The following is a 17,668-nucleotide window of genomic DNA, read 5'->3' on the forward strand; positions in this document are numbered from 1 at the left end:
GGTTGGTCCGTTTCAATTTAGTTAATTTTTGATACTGAATTTCTAGGTTCCATCTAATATTGAGATTATATCCTTCTGGCATAGTTTCAATCTCATCATTCGTCAGTAATAATTCTTTGCCACTGTTGTCCTTCATCCTTCAAATGAAATTTCCTAAGATAAGTAATTACAAAAAAAAATTGTAGACAAATGAAGTGGAATTAAGAAAATAACGGTAGTCGCACTAAGGAAAAAATAATTTCCTTTGTGTAATTCAACGTATGACAACATGTGAAGTTGCTATTGCTATTTTAGAATATTTTTGATAAACACTAAGATTGGATTACCGAATAACTTATAAATAAATCATCCAAATACAGAATATTATGCACATATATATATGTAAATATATGTTTATTAGACCGCAAGAAAACTAAAATTATAACCTGCACATTTCCGGACATTTTATCACATATTTGTAAATATTTTAAAAGTTATTGGAAGGCAATGTTACCAGTTCGACAATAAATGAAATTTGTGCTTTGTATATTTACTTTATGGACAAATAAATTATTATTATATAAAAATCACCAAAAAAATAGGAAATCACCAGGAAAACGTTAATGGAAGAATAATTGTCGGAATCGGAAACAAAAGCACAGAGTTGTATTAAAACCAATATATGCGTGAAAAATTGGCAACATGTTAGTGAAAACTAGTATATGTTTCTGATTATTCCTTTTTTATTATTCTTTGCTTCCTTCCTATTTATAAATATTTCCGATTTTTGCATTTATTTATTAAGAAATGAAAATTTTTACAAGTTAAACATTTGCTTTAATATCATTACGATTCGATTACGTTATGCGCTTTATTCCAATCCAAGTATAATAATATTAAAAAGCTTTACAACACTGTTGTTGCAATCAGCTGATCATAAAACGCAAACAAACCGGCACCCACCAATTGTAAATAAAACCGCCAATTTTCACAATATAAATTTTCTTTAAAAGTAAAATACGATGTTTAAAATAAGTTGTTTTGAGATATGGCGACAAGAGAAAGAAATGCCACGCATTATAACTCTTTGTAAAAAATTAGATGATATTTTAGAAGGTGGCCTTGCAGCTGGTTTGATTAATGAATTTTGCGGTGGACCAGGTTGTGGAAAAACACAAATGTGGTAATATTATTTATATAATTTGTATTCGAAAATCGACAAATTAATGATTATAATAAACAGTTTGCAGCTTTGTATCAATGTGCAATTTCCACGAAGGGTGGGTGGTCTTCAGGGCCAAGCTGTGTATTTGGATACAAATCAAGATTTCAGTCCTAATCGTTTGCGAGGTAAAGAAAGCTTAGGTTATTGTTTGTCATCTTATCGTTACTAAATAAAAAATTAATTCAGAAATTGCGTACTGTGCCGAAAAACGCTTCATTCGTGCCTTACCCAGAACTGGGGTTGACTTAGGCACGCAATATCCTTTTACAGTTAATTCAATACTGGCAGGAGTAACTTATATGTACTGCAAAAATCATATAGTATTACAAACAGCAGTCGAGAGTCTACGTGAAATGCTAATTAATAATAATGAGGTGCAAATAATTATTTCCATATTCTTAAACATATTTAAGTTTATGAAATTATATATTATACATATGTATATAATTTTGATAGATAAAGCTGATCATCATTGATTCGTTCTCCTTCCCTTTGCGCTTAATTGAAGATGTGGCAGAACGTACTGGAGTAGTTTATAATTTATTATCTCAGCTACAGCAGTTAGCGACAGAATATAAAGTAGTAGTAAGTGTCAAAATTTAATAAAAAAAAACAAGGAATTCAACCAATATTGTTATGCATATATGCTTAATATCTTCAATATAAAGATTTATTTTATTGCAGGTGGTTATAACAAATGAGTTAACAACGCGTGTTACTGGCAATGATTGGAACATATTTCCAGCATTAGGCGACAGCCACGGTCATAAAATTAATCAGCGCATCATTCTTAGTAAATGTATTCAAGAAAATTGTTTCGTTGCATTGATAGAAAAGTCGAATATAGTACCAAAAGTAGCTCTACCTTTTGTGGTAATTTGTCGTTTTTAAAAATTCGTACGTTAAACTAAAGATTTTTTACTTTTAGATTAAACAAAATGGAATTCGTGATGTATCATAAACAGCAAACAATTTTTAACTCTAGCTAGCTATAATCTATTATTTTTGCAAAGTGGTAAGTGTACTAGCACCCATCATATGATTATTTTTACCTTCATGATTAATTGCTGTGACGTTATGAAAGTCAATTACTCTATAGAATTCCATAAGTGTATCATTGTAATTTAATGTAAAGCGTTTTAGTTGAATTCCAAAACGTCTTTGTAAACACTAACAGCGTATTCAATGTTTATTGAGATTTAAAGTTTGTGTGAGTACGAAACTATTGAGAGACGCGCTCTCTATTAGTTTAAAAGGCAATTTATTCTCAAGCTTATTTTAATGGTTATGATTCATCCATAGCGAGTACACATTTTTTAAATTAAACTTAGTAAATCATTATAGTTGTAAGAATTTTTTCAAGTGATTTAACGGCGGAAATAACGAGGAAGTCTGAGTTAGACTTACAATAATAACTATCAGTAAGTTTCTAACATTGGCTAATCTCAGGTAAAATAAGATATGCTTGACGTATATTTCACATATATACATATATATGTATATTTCAGAATTTTAAGATATTGCTTATAAAAAAATTTAGAATAATTTAAACACTATTTTAAAATTTGCCATTGTTTTGAAATGTGTATATTAAAGCCGTTTCTGCAAGTATGACATATTGCTCGATTTTTGATTTTCTCAAAATATATTTCAAAAACAGGCATTTTTAAACAAACAATAATAATAAATATAATAAACAAACTACCAAGAATTAATTTATTTGCATACATTTATCCATACATGTACACTATGTATGTATGTATTCATAAAATTGGCGCCAAGAATGAAATACAAAACATGAATTTTATCTTTAATATTTCAGTATTCGGGAATGTTTTTAAAATACAAATCTTAAAAACGCACATTCATTAATAATTATCTCTTTTAGTCTTGCACAATTCAATCTCTATGGGATACACTATTTGTATTATCTACATATGTATGTTTATTGGTGTTGTCATTAGTCATATTGTTATTGTTTTTATATTTGTTTTTTGTTGATTCACCATGGCTTTATTGCATGACGTTCTTATGGAAACAATCGTGTTGTGAATATGTGCGCTTAAATTTAAGCCAAGTATATGACGTTATTTAGAACAAAGCTTCTAATTATTAGAAAGCTCTCGATATTTTGCGCAACAACAAAAAATAAAAGATGTTGTGCCTTTGTTATAGCCGGCGTTTGGAAATGTTGCTCTCTTTCAGTCAAAGAAGTTGAAATATTCAATTGGAAGAGCATAATAGGTGCGAGAGAGAAACTGTAGAGAAAGAGGGTATCCTCCACTCTGAAAATCATTTACAAATTAGCATTTGCTGTACATGTCAAACATTCAAAGCCGGTAGTGGTTTGTTGTTAGTGCAGAGCTTATTGACTCTTGTTAGCTTACGCTCCCCCAACTGATATTCACCTACTTTTGTGCACTTCCAATGCTCGCGCGAATAAAAGTAATTACATTTGTGCGGCGCATTTCAGTCTACGTTGAGGCGTTGAAGCAGAGAGTGTACACAATTGGCAGTACAAAAATACATTCGCTTGTGGTAAATAGAAATTTATTAAAAATAGTTTAATGTTCAACTTTCACTTTGTGTAAATATACGTATTTATTTATTTATTTGTGTGCTTTTTTTAATTCTTACACACAAATTACGTCTGCAGTGCATTTAAAATGTGTGAAATGAGAGAAAAAGTGTAGTGAATAACTGTGGTTTTGCGGAGAATATAAAGTTTTACTTCAAGATTAACAAAACTGGGCGCGGTTTTTGATTATTTGTAGAAAGTAATTTTATTCTCCAACTGTTAGTTTTTCTATATTTTTATTTATTTTTTGTTAAAAAAGAGTAAATTAATTCTTTTTTTCCGAAATTATATATATATTTCCCATTGGAATGAATAAAATCAAGCGCTCTACCAGCAGCTGATGACATCATCATTCCAACTAAACACCAACATCATCACCGCCAACATTTGTAAATAACAACAACAAAGTGTCTGAATACAAAGGTTAGCAATATGATAATTGCTAAACAAAACAAACTAACGATGTAATTACAATGAATCAACTGAAAACATACTCACTGTATAAAACAATATCAATTAAAAAAAAAAATATTCGTTCATATACTTGCACCTAAAACCTACATACATCCATAAAAACAGAAATATGCATATGTATGTATGTATATGTGATTGTATACTTAAGAATCACTAAAATAAGTATGCAAGAAGATTTCTTCTGGCAGTATTTGCCAACGGGGCAGTGCTGTTTGCTGTCTATAGATAAATAATGTATTAAAAAAGGCTATAGAAAGTTCGATGTGCATAGTACATGTATTTCAGATATGTGTCTACACAAGTGTATATGTAGGGGTATACATTTACACATAGACAACTTAAATTATAGCTTTTATAAAGCGGCATCTGTTTAAGATCGTGTGGCTAAACAAAATGTACTCGGCATACTTTTGCCTATAGAGCTTAGCTGAAGAGCGTTTTGATCGCCGCAAATGAGAAAAAATATTGCTGGGCACGTCATATATGTACATATGTACATACGTATATACATACCGAGTAAATGCAACGGATGTGAGTAATAAAGCGGAAATCGAAAGTCACAAGTTCATTATTATATATTATATTATAAATGAACAATTTAAATAACAACATAAATTGCATTTTTTAAACCTTCTCTCCTCAAACTTTCAACGCTTGTAAGATGATTAATGTCCATAGTATTTAATAATCGAGCTTGTTATAATTTAATGCATTTTTAGTATTGAATATACATACTATACATATTATATACATACGTATATTTATATACATAGTTCTGTTAGTTCAGGTGAATGCTTTTTACAGATTTATTCACTTCCACGAATATTTTCGTTGATCATATGACTCAGTGCAGCGCAATGAAGTATTTCTGTACATACATATATACACATTTATATATGTATGTATATGTGCATACCTGTGTATATACATACATATGTATGTGTGCATGCATATTCATGTTTGTTTGTCAATGATTCATTATAACAATGTACACATATGTATGTATAGTCATCGATCTTACTGAGAACTACGATAGTCCTCAGTAAAATATTATGTGGTGTTAATTTTAGTTGTTGTGTTAAATTACAAAAAAAAAAAAAATGCTAAAAAGCTATATCAAATTATTTACAAAGTTTAAAAGCTACAAAGATACGAAAAAACATGATTTTAATTTATTTTTGAAATGCTTTTTGACGGTAAGACAACAATCAAACTTTCGCTAAAAAGTTTTACCATTTCTCCTCCTCTTTCTAAATAATCTTAATTGAATAACTCGCAATTTAATTATTAATTATTAATGCAGTTACTGCTATTTTTTAACACATATATTAATTCTAATCTTGATTTTCGTTACTGCCTTATTGGCGAATTTTGTGCAAAAATATTCCATACACAAACATTCTAATTAACAAAGCGAATACATAACATTCATATGTACTTGCATAAATACCTGTATGCAAATTCACTTGAATATATTACTAAATAGCTGCGTCAATTGCCAATGGCTTGTTCGCTCTAAAAAGCTCACTTGGATGATTTTTACTAAAATTTTGTATTCTATATTTGCTTTTCTGCTTCAAATTTCATTACAGTTATCTAGCTTAAATATCACACCTATGTGATCTTTCTTAGGCAGAGCATTATCTGACCATCATGGTGGTTTGCCCTTACGATCAAATATCCCGCTTCATGTGCGCGGTCACAATTGTTGCAATCAAATGTGAAAACAGGGTTTTGTTTTTTCAGTAGCTCAATCCAAATATTTATAAGTATATAGATCTATACATATGTGCATATGCAAGTACCTATACAATTTGCCGGCTGTGAAAGATTTTGTTGCTTCGCATTTTGAGCGCTTCATTCTACTACACGTATGTACATATATACTTTCACATGTGCAATACACATAGTATATAAATATATATACAATGCTCGCCTTAGAAATGCAAACCAGTTTTGAAATCAAAGCATAAAAATTTACAAGCAGCAAGCTTCTTCGTCAGCCACGTCATTGCAAGCTTTATTCTTGTTAGCTTTTATTTTAACTTTCGTATATGCTTTTTGTATTTATGGTGTTTTTTCACATCTACATACATATGTATATTTTTATAATTTCTTTAAGGCTTAGTATTCAAATCTCAAAACCCACTTGTCTGCATTCAAAAGGCAATTCCAATTTTTTCTTCGGTTGCTTTCGACGCACATTCTTCTTCAAGTTTGCTCTCTGGGCGTGATTTATTTTGCTAAATTGCTTATAAAGCGCAGCGTCAAGAATTTTAATGACGTGTTCACGAATAGAGCCTCTTAACAGTCTCTTAACAAAATGACCTCAAAATTAATTCGTTTCGCTAGAATAATGGCTTTTATTGTCGCTCATGACAGTCTTTTGAGTATGATCCGTCCACCCACGTTAGTACCCCTCCTCTTATAATAATAAATATAATTGCACATGTACATACATATATACATATGTATGTATGTACATATATAAAAAAACATACACCTTACTTATTTGCTGGTTGTTTAGTCGAGCGCCTCTCCCAAGTTTGAAGGCGCCAATGTATTTTTGATAAGTTTTTGTGAGAGTTTTTTCAAGGCTACTTTCTGGTATTCCTATGTCTGTCGGAAAATATATATAAGGATGTGTTACATGTCTACCGAGATTTCAATTATCCAGACTGTCGCCGCAAACCGACGTATGCGACATTTCACTCATTACACGCCCATAGATGGACGCGGTGTCCTATGTACTCGTTTATGAATATATTTGTATACCTATCTGGTACTACATAATATTAACCTACAATTATACAATTTGAATGTTAGTTCATGCTTAAGCAAGTATATAGTCTGCCCAGCCCATATATACACACATACGCTGCTTGTATATATGTATAAATTCTGTATACTGACCCGAAAAAACTTTCACTTTCAACTTTGAGTCCCTATTACAATGGCTGAGCAATGCAAGTTTGATGTTTGACCAACTTTTTACTAATTCCAGAAAAAAAATATACATACATAATAAATAAATACTCATGGTCGTCAAGTGACTGCGGTTTGGCGCCATCATTGGAAGCAAGTGCGATTTGTTTTTGGCACTCAAAGGACAGATTGCGACGCAAGTTAAATATAATTTATTGTGTCTAAAGTAGCGTGTCCTTGTTGAATGAGGGTGTGTTCAATTGGCTGTACGCGAAATATTAAGTTACTGGCTTACATAGATCGGTGTGTATGTTACATAATTCTTGTTTTTCTAAGCCGTATTCTGCCACTTTTTGGTTTTAGTTTCTGTTTTTGAATGGCGTCATCGTTTTGTGTACACAACAATTTTTCTGAAATATTATGCGTATAGGTACATACATACGAGTATGTTTGTACTGTTTCAAATGCCATGGCGTAACACGCTAAAGCTAATAAAAAAGTGCGGTCAGGTAAAATGTATGTATGTATGTATATAAGGGTTTATGTTTAATAACATACATATGTACATACATATGTATGTACATATTCCTGATTAGATTAATAAAGCTGATGTTTTTTTTTATTTTTAGTTTACAATATTTTTAGCATTTTTAGTCAAAATGACACATTTCTTTGTCTATTTTTTGTTTTTTTTTTAATTCGGTTTTCAAGAAGGAATTGTTTAGAAATCAATTTTAATAGTACAAAAAAAAATTATTTATTCTGACGTTTCGAAGTTATATTGAACAAAACGTTCAGAAGGTGTTTTGGTTACGTGCTAATTACTTTATTACAGTAACTTATATTGAACAAAACATCTTCTGAACGGCGGCGTCATTGGGTCGCAACACCATCTGAACGTTTTGTTCAATGTAAGTTACTATAGTAATTAGCATATAACCTCAAATATATAGTCTTATGATATTTTAATAAATGATTTTATTTTCTATTTCATTTCAGCGTGATTTATTACATTTTTAAGTAACTAAATAAACTAAGAAACCAAACAAAATGAGCTCCGCTGAATATTATCCATTCAAGGTGAGTTTATGATTTACTAAATTTATTGTATGAGTCATAAATTAATTTTTATTATATACACGCAATTTTGAGTGTACTGAGTAATTGTTTAGCAAAGGTTATTTATCGTAAATTTTTTATGTTAGGGTATACAAATATTGTACAAGGTTTTTTTATGAAGATTATCATACATTTTATAAAAGTTGTGATTTCGAAGCATAAATTGCAATTTTATCGGATGAGAAATCTTTGCATATTTGACTGCACGCACAAACGTAGAAAAAAAATATATATATTTCTTATTGGTATATGTGTGTATATAAATCTGTAGGTATACCAAAATATTTCGACTTTCATTTCGAAATCCACGTAACTGTAATAATAAAAATTTTCGTAAATATCTATACAAGTTTAAGGCTCTTCTTAAATTATACTTCTATTATATTAATAATGAAATTTCGCTAACAAAATAAATAATGTGAAACTGTTATTATATCCAATTGTCAGATTGTAATTGAAATGGATGAAATATGTTTTCACAACTTTATGATAATCTAATCAGTTAGTTTGACGACAAAGCCTGTTAAATATTTGCAAAATGATAAATCCGCGCAGTTAATTATTATCTCTTTTGTTTAATAAATTTGTCTTATCATACCGCAACGATAATTATACATATATTGTACATATGTATGTTTATGTATGTCTATGAATAAAATACTTATTGACTGATTAAATTATGATAGAAGAGTGTTGTAATATTATTAAAACTTTCTCAATTTTCTTTTATAGTGCACACCCACCGTCTACCCCGCTGATCCTTTCGATCCCGTCGAAGATGCAGCCATTCTACGCAAAGCCATGAAGGGTTTTGGCACCGACGAGAAGTCCATCATCGAAATCTTGGCACGTCGCGGCATCGTGCAACGTTTGGAAATCGCTGAAGCTTTTAAAACTTCCTACGGCAAAGATTTGCTTTCCGAACTGAAATCAGAATTAAGCGGCAAATTCGAGAATGTTATCGTCGCATTGATGACACCATTGCCACAATTCTATGCCAATGAATTGCATGACGCCATTTCGGGGTTGGGTACCGATGAGGAGGCAATCATTGAAATTCTCTGCACACTTTCCAATTATGGTATTAAGACCATTGCACAGTTCTATGAACAGAGCTTTGGTCGTTCATTGGAGTCCGACTTGAAGGGTGATACCAGCGGACACTTCAAACGCTTGTGCGTATCGCTGGTGCAGGGTAACCGCGATGAAAACCAGGTAAGTTATAATTTTATTTAGAACGTGATGTTTATATATGTATACACGTTTCCCAAATTTCTTTTAGGGTGTTGATGAAGCCGCCGCTGTTGCGGATGCACAAGCTTTGCATGAAGCCGGCGAAGGTCAATGGGGTACCGATGAGTCCACATTCAATTCAATTTTGATCACACGTTCGTACCAGCAGTTGCGACAGATCTTCCTCGAATACGAAAATATCTCTGGTAACGATATTGAGAAGGCGATTAAGCGCGAATTCAGCGGCTCCGTGGAGCGGGGCTTCCTCGCAATCGGTAAGTGAGGTGTTGCAGTAAAATCTTATGATTGCAATAATATTTGTTATTGCAGTGAAATGTTGCAAGTCGAAGGTTGACTACTTCGCCGAACGTTTATACGAGTCCATGCATGGTATGGGTACCAAGGACAAGACGCTGATCCGTATTGTGGTCAGTCGTTCGGAAATCGATTTGGGAGATATTAAGGAAGCATTCCAAAATAAATATGGCAAGAGCTTGGAGTCTTGGATCAAGGTAAATGAAATGTTTTTATATCTATTTCTTTAATTTATTAGTGAAGCTAGGACTTTGCAGTGCTTGATTAAAAAAAAATATATATATTATTTTGTACATAAGTGTAAATATTAGCATATCACTGCAAAGTCCGGTTTATTTAAATTTATTTTTTAAATAGTTTTTTGATTTTACTAATGGGTTCTATTACTTTTAAATCAATCGGTGTTTGTATGACTTTTTCATGTTTTGGTTATGCGGAATCAAGATTGCATGCTTACTTTTTTATTATTATTTCTCACTCATATTTCATATTTCCTAGTGGCTCTGATAGGCAGAAAGCTTCTTGTATAAAAGAAGTTGCAATGCAAATGAGAATATACATATAACTTTTTTCAATGAAAAATTTAGGTACAAAGTCAGTTGCGTCATACCATAGCAATTTGTGAAAACATTACTGCAATCCTATAACCTTAAAAAATTAAAACATCTTTCGAAATTTTTGCGCTATCAAATAACTTAAAATATTTTGTACAAGTGTATACTAATTTGTGCTTAAATTTGTTATGCTTGACTTCCTTTTTTGAGTAGGTTGTTGTTTTTTTTTGCTTGTTGACATTAATGCCTAATTTTCTAAAAAAAAACTAAAAAGATCTTATAAAATTTTGTTAAATGCTTGCTAGTTGACTTCTCTTTAATGTGTGTGATTGCAAATTATTTAAAATCTATATTTTTTGTGTAACTCTGCCCATTTTCACGGTGATAAGAAGATAGCGTAGAGAAAAGATTTCTGGTTCAACACACCACAAAGAAAACCCGTTTTTAATCTTAATTATTTATTCGTTTCTGTTCAAAATCCGAATTGAAATTAAATTAAAAACATTCGACTTTTTCAGGGCGACACCTCTGGCGATTACAAACGTGCCCTATTGGCTATTGTCGGATTCTAAGACCGAAAATAGACTTTCAAAGAAAACAAATAAAACTGAATGTATTTTTAATTTACTAAAAGTACCTAATGATGAAAGAAATATTGTATAAACAACGGAAGTCAAACAAGCGAAATGCAAATGGCGGTGCTGTTCACCGTTTATCTCCTAAAAATATGCCTTATAAATGCACGTCAAAGCGCACATAAACTTACTCGTTCATACATATAAAATCTCAAGAAAACATTCTCAACTCAACTACCTATTTATCTACAACTTAATCTGCCTATAAATATACAATACCGTTGAAGTTTGAATAATTGTTGACTTTTGTAAAGAAAATAGCAAAAAGTGCCTGTTTAGGCATTAAATGTTATTCTACTAGTGTACCATTCACACTTTTTTACGTCGAATATTATTGTGTTATGCATCAAATCTCAATTGTTATTTTTATTTATATATTATTCCACATTAAAGAAACATATTTTATATATGAAAATCATTTGCGCTCGGTTTTCCTTATATATATACTTAAATTTACATATGTAGTTGAAACAAATGCTTATGAATAAATGTGCATTTCATATACAAACGAAGTGAGAACTATTTATTTATCTCCAACATACCACATTGCAATTGACGCTATCAATGCTAAACTTTATCATGCTTATCTAATCAGATCGTAAATTAAAGAAGAGTCGCTAGCTTAATAGTCTGGTGGAAATGATAGAAAACGGGCTAATAAGCACAAGGTACTCAAAGGTGGATTTATAGAAGCGATACAATTAAGCGAGCGTGGATTAAGAAAAATTAATCGTCAGAATACTAATATATATCGGGAATTATTTTGCCTATTGCATATTATATATCTAGTTAAGTAAAAATTTTCACCCCTTTTTAACAAAGTCATTCAAACAAAATATTAAAATGCGTTTAATCGGGAGTAAAGTCTAAACTAACACCATTCTTTTTTGGCATAACTATATACATATAACTGGGTACATATAATATTTACTACATACGTGCATAGGTATATTACAAAAATATTTCCAAAGTGGAATGTATTCGAAAAAAACATATAACAAGCAAACTACATTTAAATCATATTTGACTTTCCATAAAAATTATCGTGATATATATTAGTAACCTGCATTAATTTTTTCTGAAGACTGCAAAATATTAAGAACAATAATTTAATCAATTACTGACAGCAAATTTAATACATATATGATCGTAACTAGGGCTGTTGTAAATACTAAACACTGCCATTAACATTTAATAGTTGGTTATTCAGATCATTTTGGCAAACATCAAATTTCGTATACTTTTTCAAATTATCAAATTTATAATTCACAACACTTTTTAAATTTTTGCTTGCGTTGAGCAAACAAACGCACCCGCTCATAATTATTAACAAAATTCACCCAAACTCTAATTAACTTATATAATTATTTTAAGCAACCTTGTAACTGTTTACAACCTTGAACAAATATTTAAAAACTTCTCTTTGCTTCTGTCTCTTCTTCTCTCTATTAACTGTCTTTTTGAAAACACTTCATCCCACCAAATCCACACTAATCTGCAACGTTGTGTGCTTTGCAGGAGGATTCACAGTCCGAGATCGGTTTTGCGCTTGTCACTATGGTTGCCTGGTAGAATGCTTGATGTTTACTGTAGAACTACATACTTACATATGTAAAAGACAAGGCGAAGAAAGCAGCATAGTGCAGCTCGAAGAAGGCTTTGCATTTAAGATTATCTGATAAGCAAAAAAAAAATGCCAAAACGCCTTTATTGATATTAACAAGCTTGTGATTTTAAATATCTTGAAACAAAAAATACGAACAAAGTTCGACCAAAATATGCTTTAACTACTTATAAAAGTTTTCAAAATTATTTCTTGTATGTATAAAACATATTGCTTTTGTATTGAGGACTTTGCATAGAAATGTCCTTCTTTTGGAGGTATATGTAGATAAAATGTAAAGCTTAAAGTATTGTTTTAAAATTTTCGACGAATACCTTACATTTTTATGTTGTATGTATTAACTCATTATTTCAAACTTTTTTACTAAAAATATATTTAGTATATTTGAAAACTATATTTTCAAGTGCAATAACCGGTTTCATCAAATAAAGTATTATTCGTGAACAAATAAATAGACTTTTAATTAATGTACAATTTTGAACATTTGTCATGTTTCTTCTTTTAATCTTTACAGGATGACGTGAATGGTGATAGTGGCTATGCTTTAAGCACTTTGGCGTCTTATTAACATGTGCCCTAACATATTTAACTAGTGGATTAATTTTCCTATGGAGAAGTACTTCTACTCATCAAACAAACCTATTTAAACATATTAGTAAAAACTCGGATACGTATTGTAATATTATTATTGTGCTTCCCTTTAAATTGAACAAAGAAGTATTTGCCCAATAGCCTTTCTGTGTTTTATTGTAACAAATCAATCATTTTGGGTGAAAGATTTGCCTAACTTAAGAGCACTCTTTACACGTTTTTTTGGAAATGATTGCACTTTCAAAATCCGCAGTCATCATTGGATCGGTTTTATATAATTTTAATAACTTTTACTTTAAAATTTTCCATAATTTTTAATATTGTAACATAAAATTCCTATAAATTTATGATTTAGACGTTTAAACACTATCATTAGTGCAAAACCAAATACTTGAATTTCCCATCTAACAAAAATCATAATTAAAAGACAGATTTATCAGATTTTAATTAATAATTATTTGTACCCTCGTCATAATTATAAAAGGTAAGACAAATATTTAATATAGAATGCATTAATATGATACTATTTCGCTATGCGATCAGTATATGCTGCCCAAAGCCGATCACGGTATAGAGCTGCTGCTTTTTCAACACACTTAGCTTGTAAAATTCCACGTCCCACCACACCGATATCGGCACCACGTTCCTGCACTACATGCTCGGGTGTTTGATATTGCTGCCCCAGCTGGTCGACAGTATCATCGATTTTTACACCCGGTGTAAGTTGAACTAAACCAGGGAAATGGAAGCAGCTGGCCGATTGACACACAACACCAGCAACAAAATCAATGTCTGCGCCTTCAGTTGCAATCTTACTAGCCGCTTCGGAATACTTAGCATCGATTAAACTGCCTGAATTAGACAATTCGGCAAGTAAAAATACGCCATGTTTTCTTCCATCTGATGCACTGTCAGCAAGACCGGCTTTGAGTCCTTGCAATATGCTACGACCTGAAAGTGCGTGCGCTGTAACTAAATCCGCCCAGTTCGCTATTTTATATACGCCTTTGCCATATTGAAGGGACACCGTATTTCCAATATCGGCAAATTTGCGATCTTCCATTATTAAGAAATTGTGTTTATCAGCCAAGCAGCGTAACTTCTGTATAAATGCTTCATCAAAATCCTCTACGATGTCAATGTGTGTTTTAAGCACGCAAATATAAGGCCCACAAATTTCAGCAATATTAAGAATTTCATCAGATTTAGTGAGATCAGCGGCAAGGCAAAGGTTTGTCTTTTTGCTAGCCATCAGATGGAAAAGCTGCTTGGCTAGCTCAGATTTCGCTAAGGTGGCGCGATGCTCGAATGAAAGCTTAGTCTTTGAGAATTCATTAGCTGAAAGTAAGAAAAGGGAAAAATCATAGTAAAAATATTTTGAAATAGTAATACATACATTTTTAATAAAAACTCTTTAGCAGTGTTAGTAGTTAACGTTACCAGAACGAAAGAGCATTTTACCTGATCAAGAACAATCATCACTGCAGCATTCCGCAAACAAATAACGGTTATTAGATACAATGACGATATCAACCAAAATTGCTTCGAAACAATTAACCAAATATTCTAAATCTAATTAAATTTTGCAAAGTATTAACTCATCAATCAGTAAATATCTGAGCGCTACTAATAAATAAATATTATCATGATAATAAAATATATATCCAACAATTGTGATAAGTTATATCAATATATGATGGTGATGATGATAGACATACATATGTATGTATTTTGGTTTTTTCACGGCTATAGTAAAATTACTGATAATTTTTTATATTGAGATTAATTTATGTATATATCGTATATTAATGATGCGCAAACGTTTTATTATATTTTGTTGGCTATGCTTTCAATACTAAATTGATATTAATAAAACCCTTTGATATCTTAACAATCTGGCATATAATTTAATGAAACAAATTGTAAAAAAACAAAATTGCTATTAAAAGGATCTACCCAAATAATCAAATATATACACAATTTACCAACCGATTATATCAATACAACAATAAATAACCATTTTTTATTTGAATGATTTACTTTTTCTGTATGTTTACTCACCAACTTTACTCTGTGGATTTACAAACGATCCATCCCCTTTAATTTGATATGCAGCAATATATTTTGCAACTGCATCCACAGTGTCGCGTTGAATCTTTCCTGCATCGAGCAACGTGTTAAGAAGAAAGGACAGCGTAAATAAAGAGTGCATGCGCACTTGCTGTTTTGCGATATTCATCGCTCCCCCTTGCTCTCGATCAACAACCACGACGGCATCGGTGACAACAATACCTTCTTTTTGCAAATCGCGTACTGTATCCAAAACACTTGAACCAGATGTTACGACATCTTCAACAATTAGACACGTGTCTCCTGCATTGTAGAGACCTTCGATAAGCTTTTTGGTGCCATAATCTTTTGCTTCCTTACGTCGCACCAGCATAGGGGTACCTTGCTGTACGGAGACCAAAGTGGCCAATGGAAGAGCTGTATATGGGACACCACAAACGTGTTTCGCCGTCAATTGGTGCTCTTTGATGTGGGCGGCAATTAAATCCGAAACTGTTTTCTATAAACAAAATAGAGGAAGTTATCCGAATGAATGTATATTTAAATAGAACCTACCATCACTTCCGGATAGCTAACAATTACGCGTAAATCAAAGTAAACAGGTGAATTAATGCCCACTTTCATTTTGAAATCGCCGAATTTGAAAGCATTGATTTCATATAATTTTATTGCGAGAGCCTTTCGTTCATCAGCCATTTTAGTGAATTTTTTTAACAGGTGTTGAAATATAATTGCTTAATATTAGTCGCTTTTTAAAGCTATCACAAATGCACGTTTTTGGAATGGTTGAAATCACGCTGCCGCTGCGATATCTAATAACGTATTGACGACTCTTATGAGCGGTGGCAAACAACTGTGAGATGATGTTTCCAACCGGCCTGTAAAGCTAGCATGAGTAGGGTTGACATTCCTCAACAATAGTTGCAGACCAATTTCGTAAGTATTTTTTATAACTAATGTATAATTATTTAAAACTGTATTGCGCTTTGTCTGTTTGTTATAACACGGTTTATTAAAGTATTTTCTTTACTAATTTGTTTAAATAAAAATCCACTATCTCCAATATAAAAAGATGATTTGGTAACTCTGTCTTGTTATCAAGGTGTTGTCAGATTAAACACTCAATGTGTTCGTAAAGTTAGGCGAATTTAATTACAACAGTGTTAGTAAAACTGTTTAAATTTTAAATTTCGTGAGCTGTTCTTCATGATGTATCAGCTTAATCGAGAAAAAAAAACTTTAAGTTTAGTACTGTTGTGTTATCTTCAATTTTCAATTTTCTACGGATTCAGCTTATAAATCTGTTAATACTTCCTGTTTGGCTATTTGTTTCGGTTCTGGCTAATTTTTACTGTTTTTACTGAGTTGTTGTTTTTTTTCAAGATATGATACGCGCCTTTTCCAACAAATCTTTATTTCTATTTGGGGAAGTATAATTTGGAATTATTATATAAACGTCTATAATTTCAAATTCCATTTAGTGATTAGTGAGTGTTTAAAATTAAGTGTTCAAAAAGCCGCTTCAAATGTTTCTTTAAAGCGCTTTGAGATTTTTATTCCTTGAGCAGTATATATTAAGTTTGCTACGAAGTTATTAATATCAAGAAAGAAACACCGTGTCCCATGTAAGTCACCTTGTGACTTCAAAATTAAATCACATTGAGGCATGACGCCTGCTTTACTTAGTATATAGCGACAGAAGTAGCCAGTTTCTCCTGAAGCCAACGTATCGCTTGCCAATCAAATCACAGCGATACGCGAGAATCACCTAAGCACTGACCAGGCACGGCGCCTGCTTTACTTATATAGCGGCAGATGGCAGCCAGCCTCTCCTGAAGCCAACGTGTCGCTTGCCAATCAAATCACATCGATGCGCGAGATTCACCTAAGCACTGACCAGGCACGGCGCCTGCTTTACTTATATAGCGGCAGATGGCAGCCAGCCTCTCCTGAAGCCAACGTGTCGCTTACAAATCACAGCGATACGCGAGAATCACCTAAGCACTGACCAGGCACGGCGCCTGCTTTACTTATATAGCGACAGAAGCAGCCAGTTTCTCCTGAAGCCAATGTGTCGCTTGCCAATCAAATCACTTCGATGCGCGAGAACCACCTAAGCATTGACTAGGCACAGCGCCTGCTTTACTTATATAGCGACAGATGCAGTTAGCTTCTCCTGAAGCCAACGCGTCGCTTACAAACCAAATCACATCGATGCGCGATAATCACCTAAGCACTGACCAGGCACGGCGCCTGCTTTACTTATATAGCGACAGAAGCAGCCAGTTTCTCCTGAAGCCAACGTGTCGCTTACAAATCAAATCACAACGATACGCGAGAATCACC

At 32.2% G+C, this 17,668-nt stretch overlaps 2 protein-coding genes across 6 annotated transcripts; one reads left to right on the forward strand and one right to left on the reverse strand.

Annotated features, from left to right (window-relative positions):
• Positions 1-927: 927 nt before the first annotated feature.
• Positions 928-13,392, forward strand: LOC120766216 (annexin B9). Of its 5 annotated transcripts, XR_005704585.1 has the most exons (7): positions 928-1,162; positions 1,223-1,329; positions 1,391-1,578; positions 1,661-1,789; positions 1,889-2,077; positions 2,133-2,219; positions 8,181-8,261. XR_005704585.1 is itself a non-coding variant. In XM_040091613.1 (6 exons), exons 2-6 carry the CDS (start codon positions 8,232-8,234, stop codon positions 10,972-10,974), a joined length of 975 nt encoding a protein of 324 aa, XP_039947547.1. In that variant the 5' UTR covers positions 2,632-2,653; positions 8,181-8,231; the 3' UTR covers positions 10,975-11,455. The 5 variants fall into 5 exon arrangements, 4 of the variants coding, with proteins under 4 accessions (XP_039947547.1, XP_039947533.1, XP_039947541.1 ...); XM_040091613.1 differs by lacking the exons at positions 928-1,162; positions 1,223-1,329; positions 1,391-1,578; ... (1 more) ...; positions 1,889-2,077; positions 2,133-2,219 and adding exons at positions 2,632-2,653; positions 9,033-9,515; positions 9,583-9,808; positions 9,864-10,045; positions 10,921-11,455; XM_040091599.1 differs by lacking the exons at positions 928-1,162; positions 1,223-1,329; positions 1,391-1,578; ... (1 more) ...; positions 1,889-2,077; positions 2,133-2,219 and adding exons at positions 3,634-3,742; positions 9,033-9,515; positions 9,583-9,808; positions 9,864-10,045; positions 13,176-13,392.
• A 292-nt stretch (positions 13,393-13,684) lies between these two features.
• Positions 13,685-16,312, reverse strand: LOC120766207 (uridine 5'-monophosphate synthase). Its single transcript, XM_040091578.1, has 3 exons — positions 15,878-16,312; positions 15,314-15,821; positions 13,685-14,590 (listed from the first exon to the last, which is right to left on the reverse strand). Exons 1-3 carry the CDS (start codon positions 16,016-16,018, stop codon positions 13,776-13,778), a joined length of 1,464 nt encoding a protein of 487 aa, XP_039947512.1. The 5' UTR covers positions 16,019-16,312; the 3' UTR covers positions 13,685-13,775.
• Between the last annotated feature and the right edge of the window lie 1,356 nt (positions 16,313-17,668).

This window comes from Bactrocera tryoni, chromosome 1 (assembly GCF_016617805.1).
Source record: "Bactrocera tryoni isolate S06 chromosome 1, CSIRO_BtryS06_freeze2, whole genome shotgun sequence".
Taxonomy (NCBI): Eukaryota; Metazoa; Arthropoda; class Insecta; order Diptera; family Tephritidae; genus Bactrocera; species Bactrocera tryoni.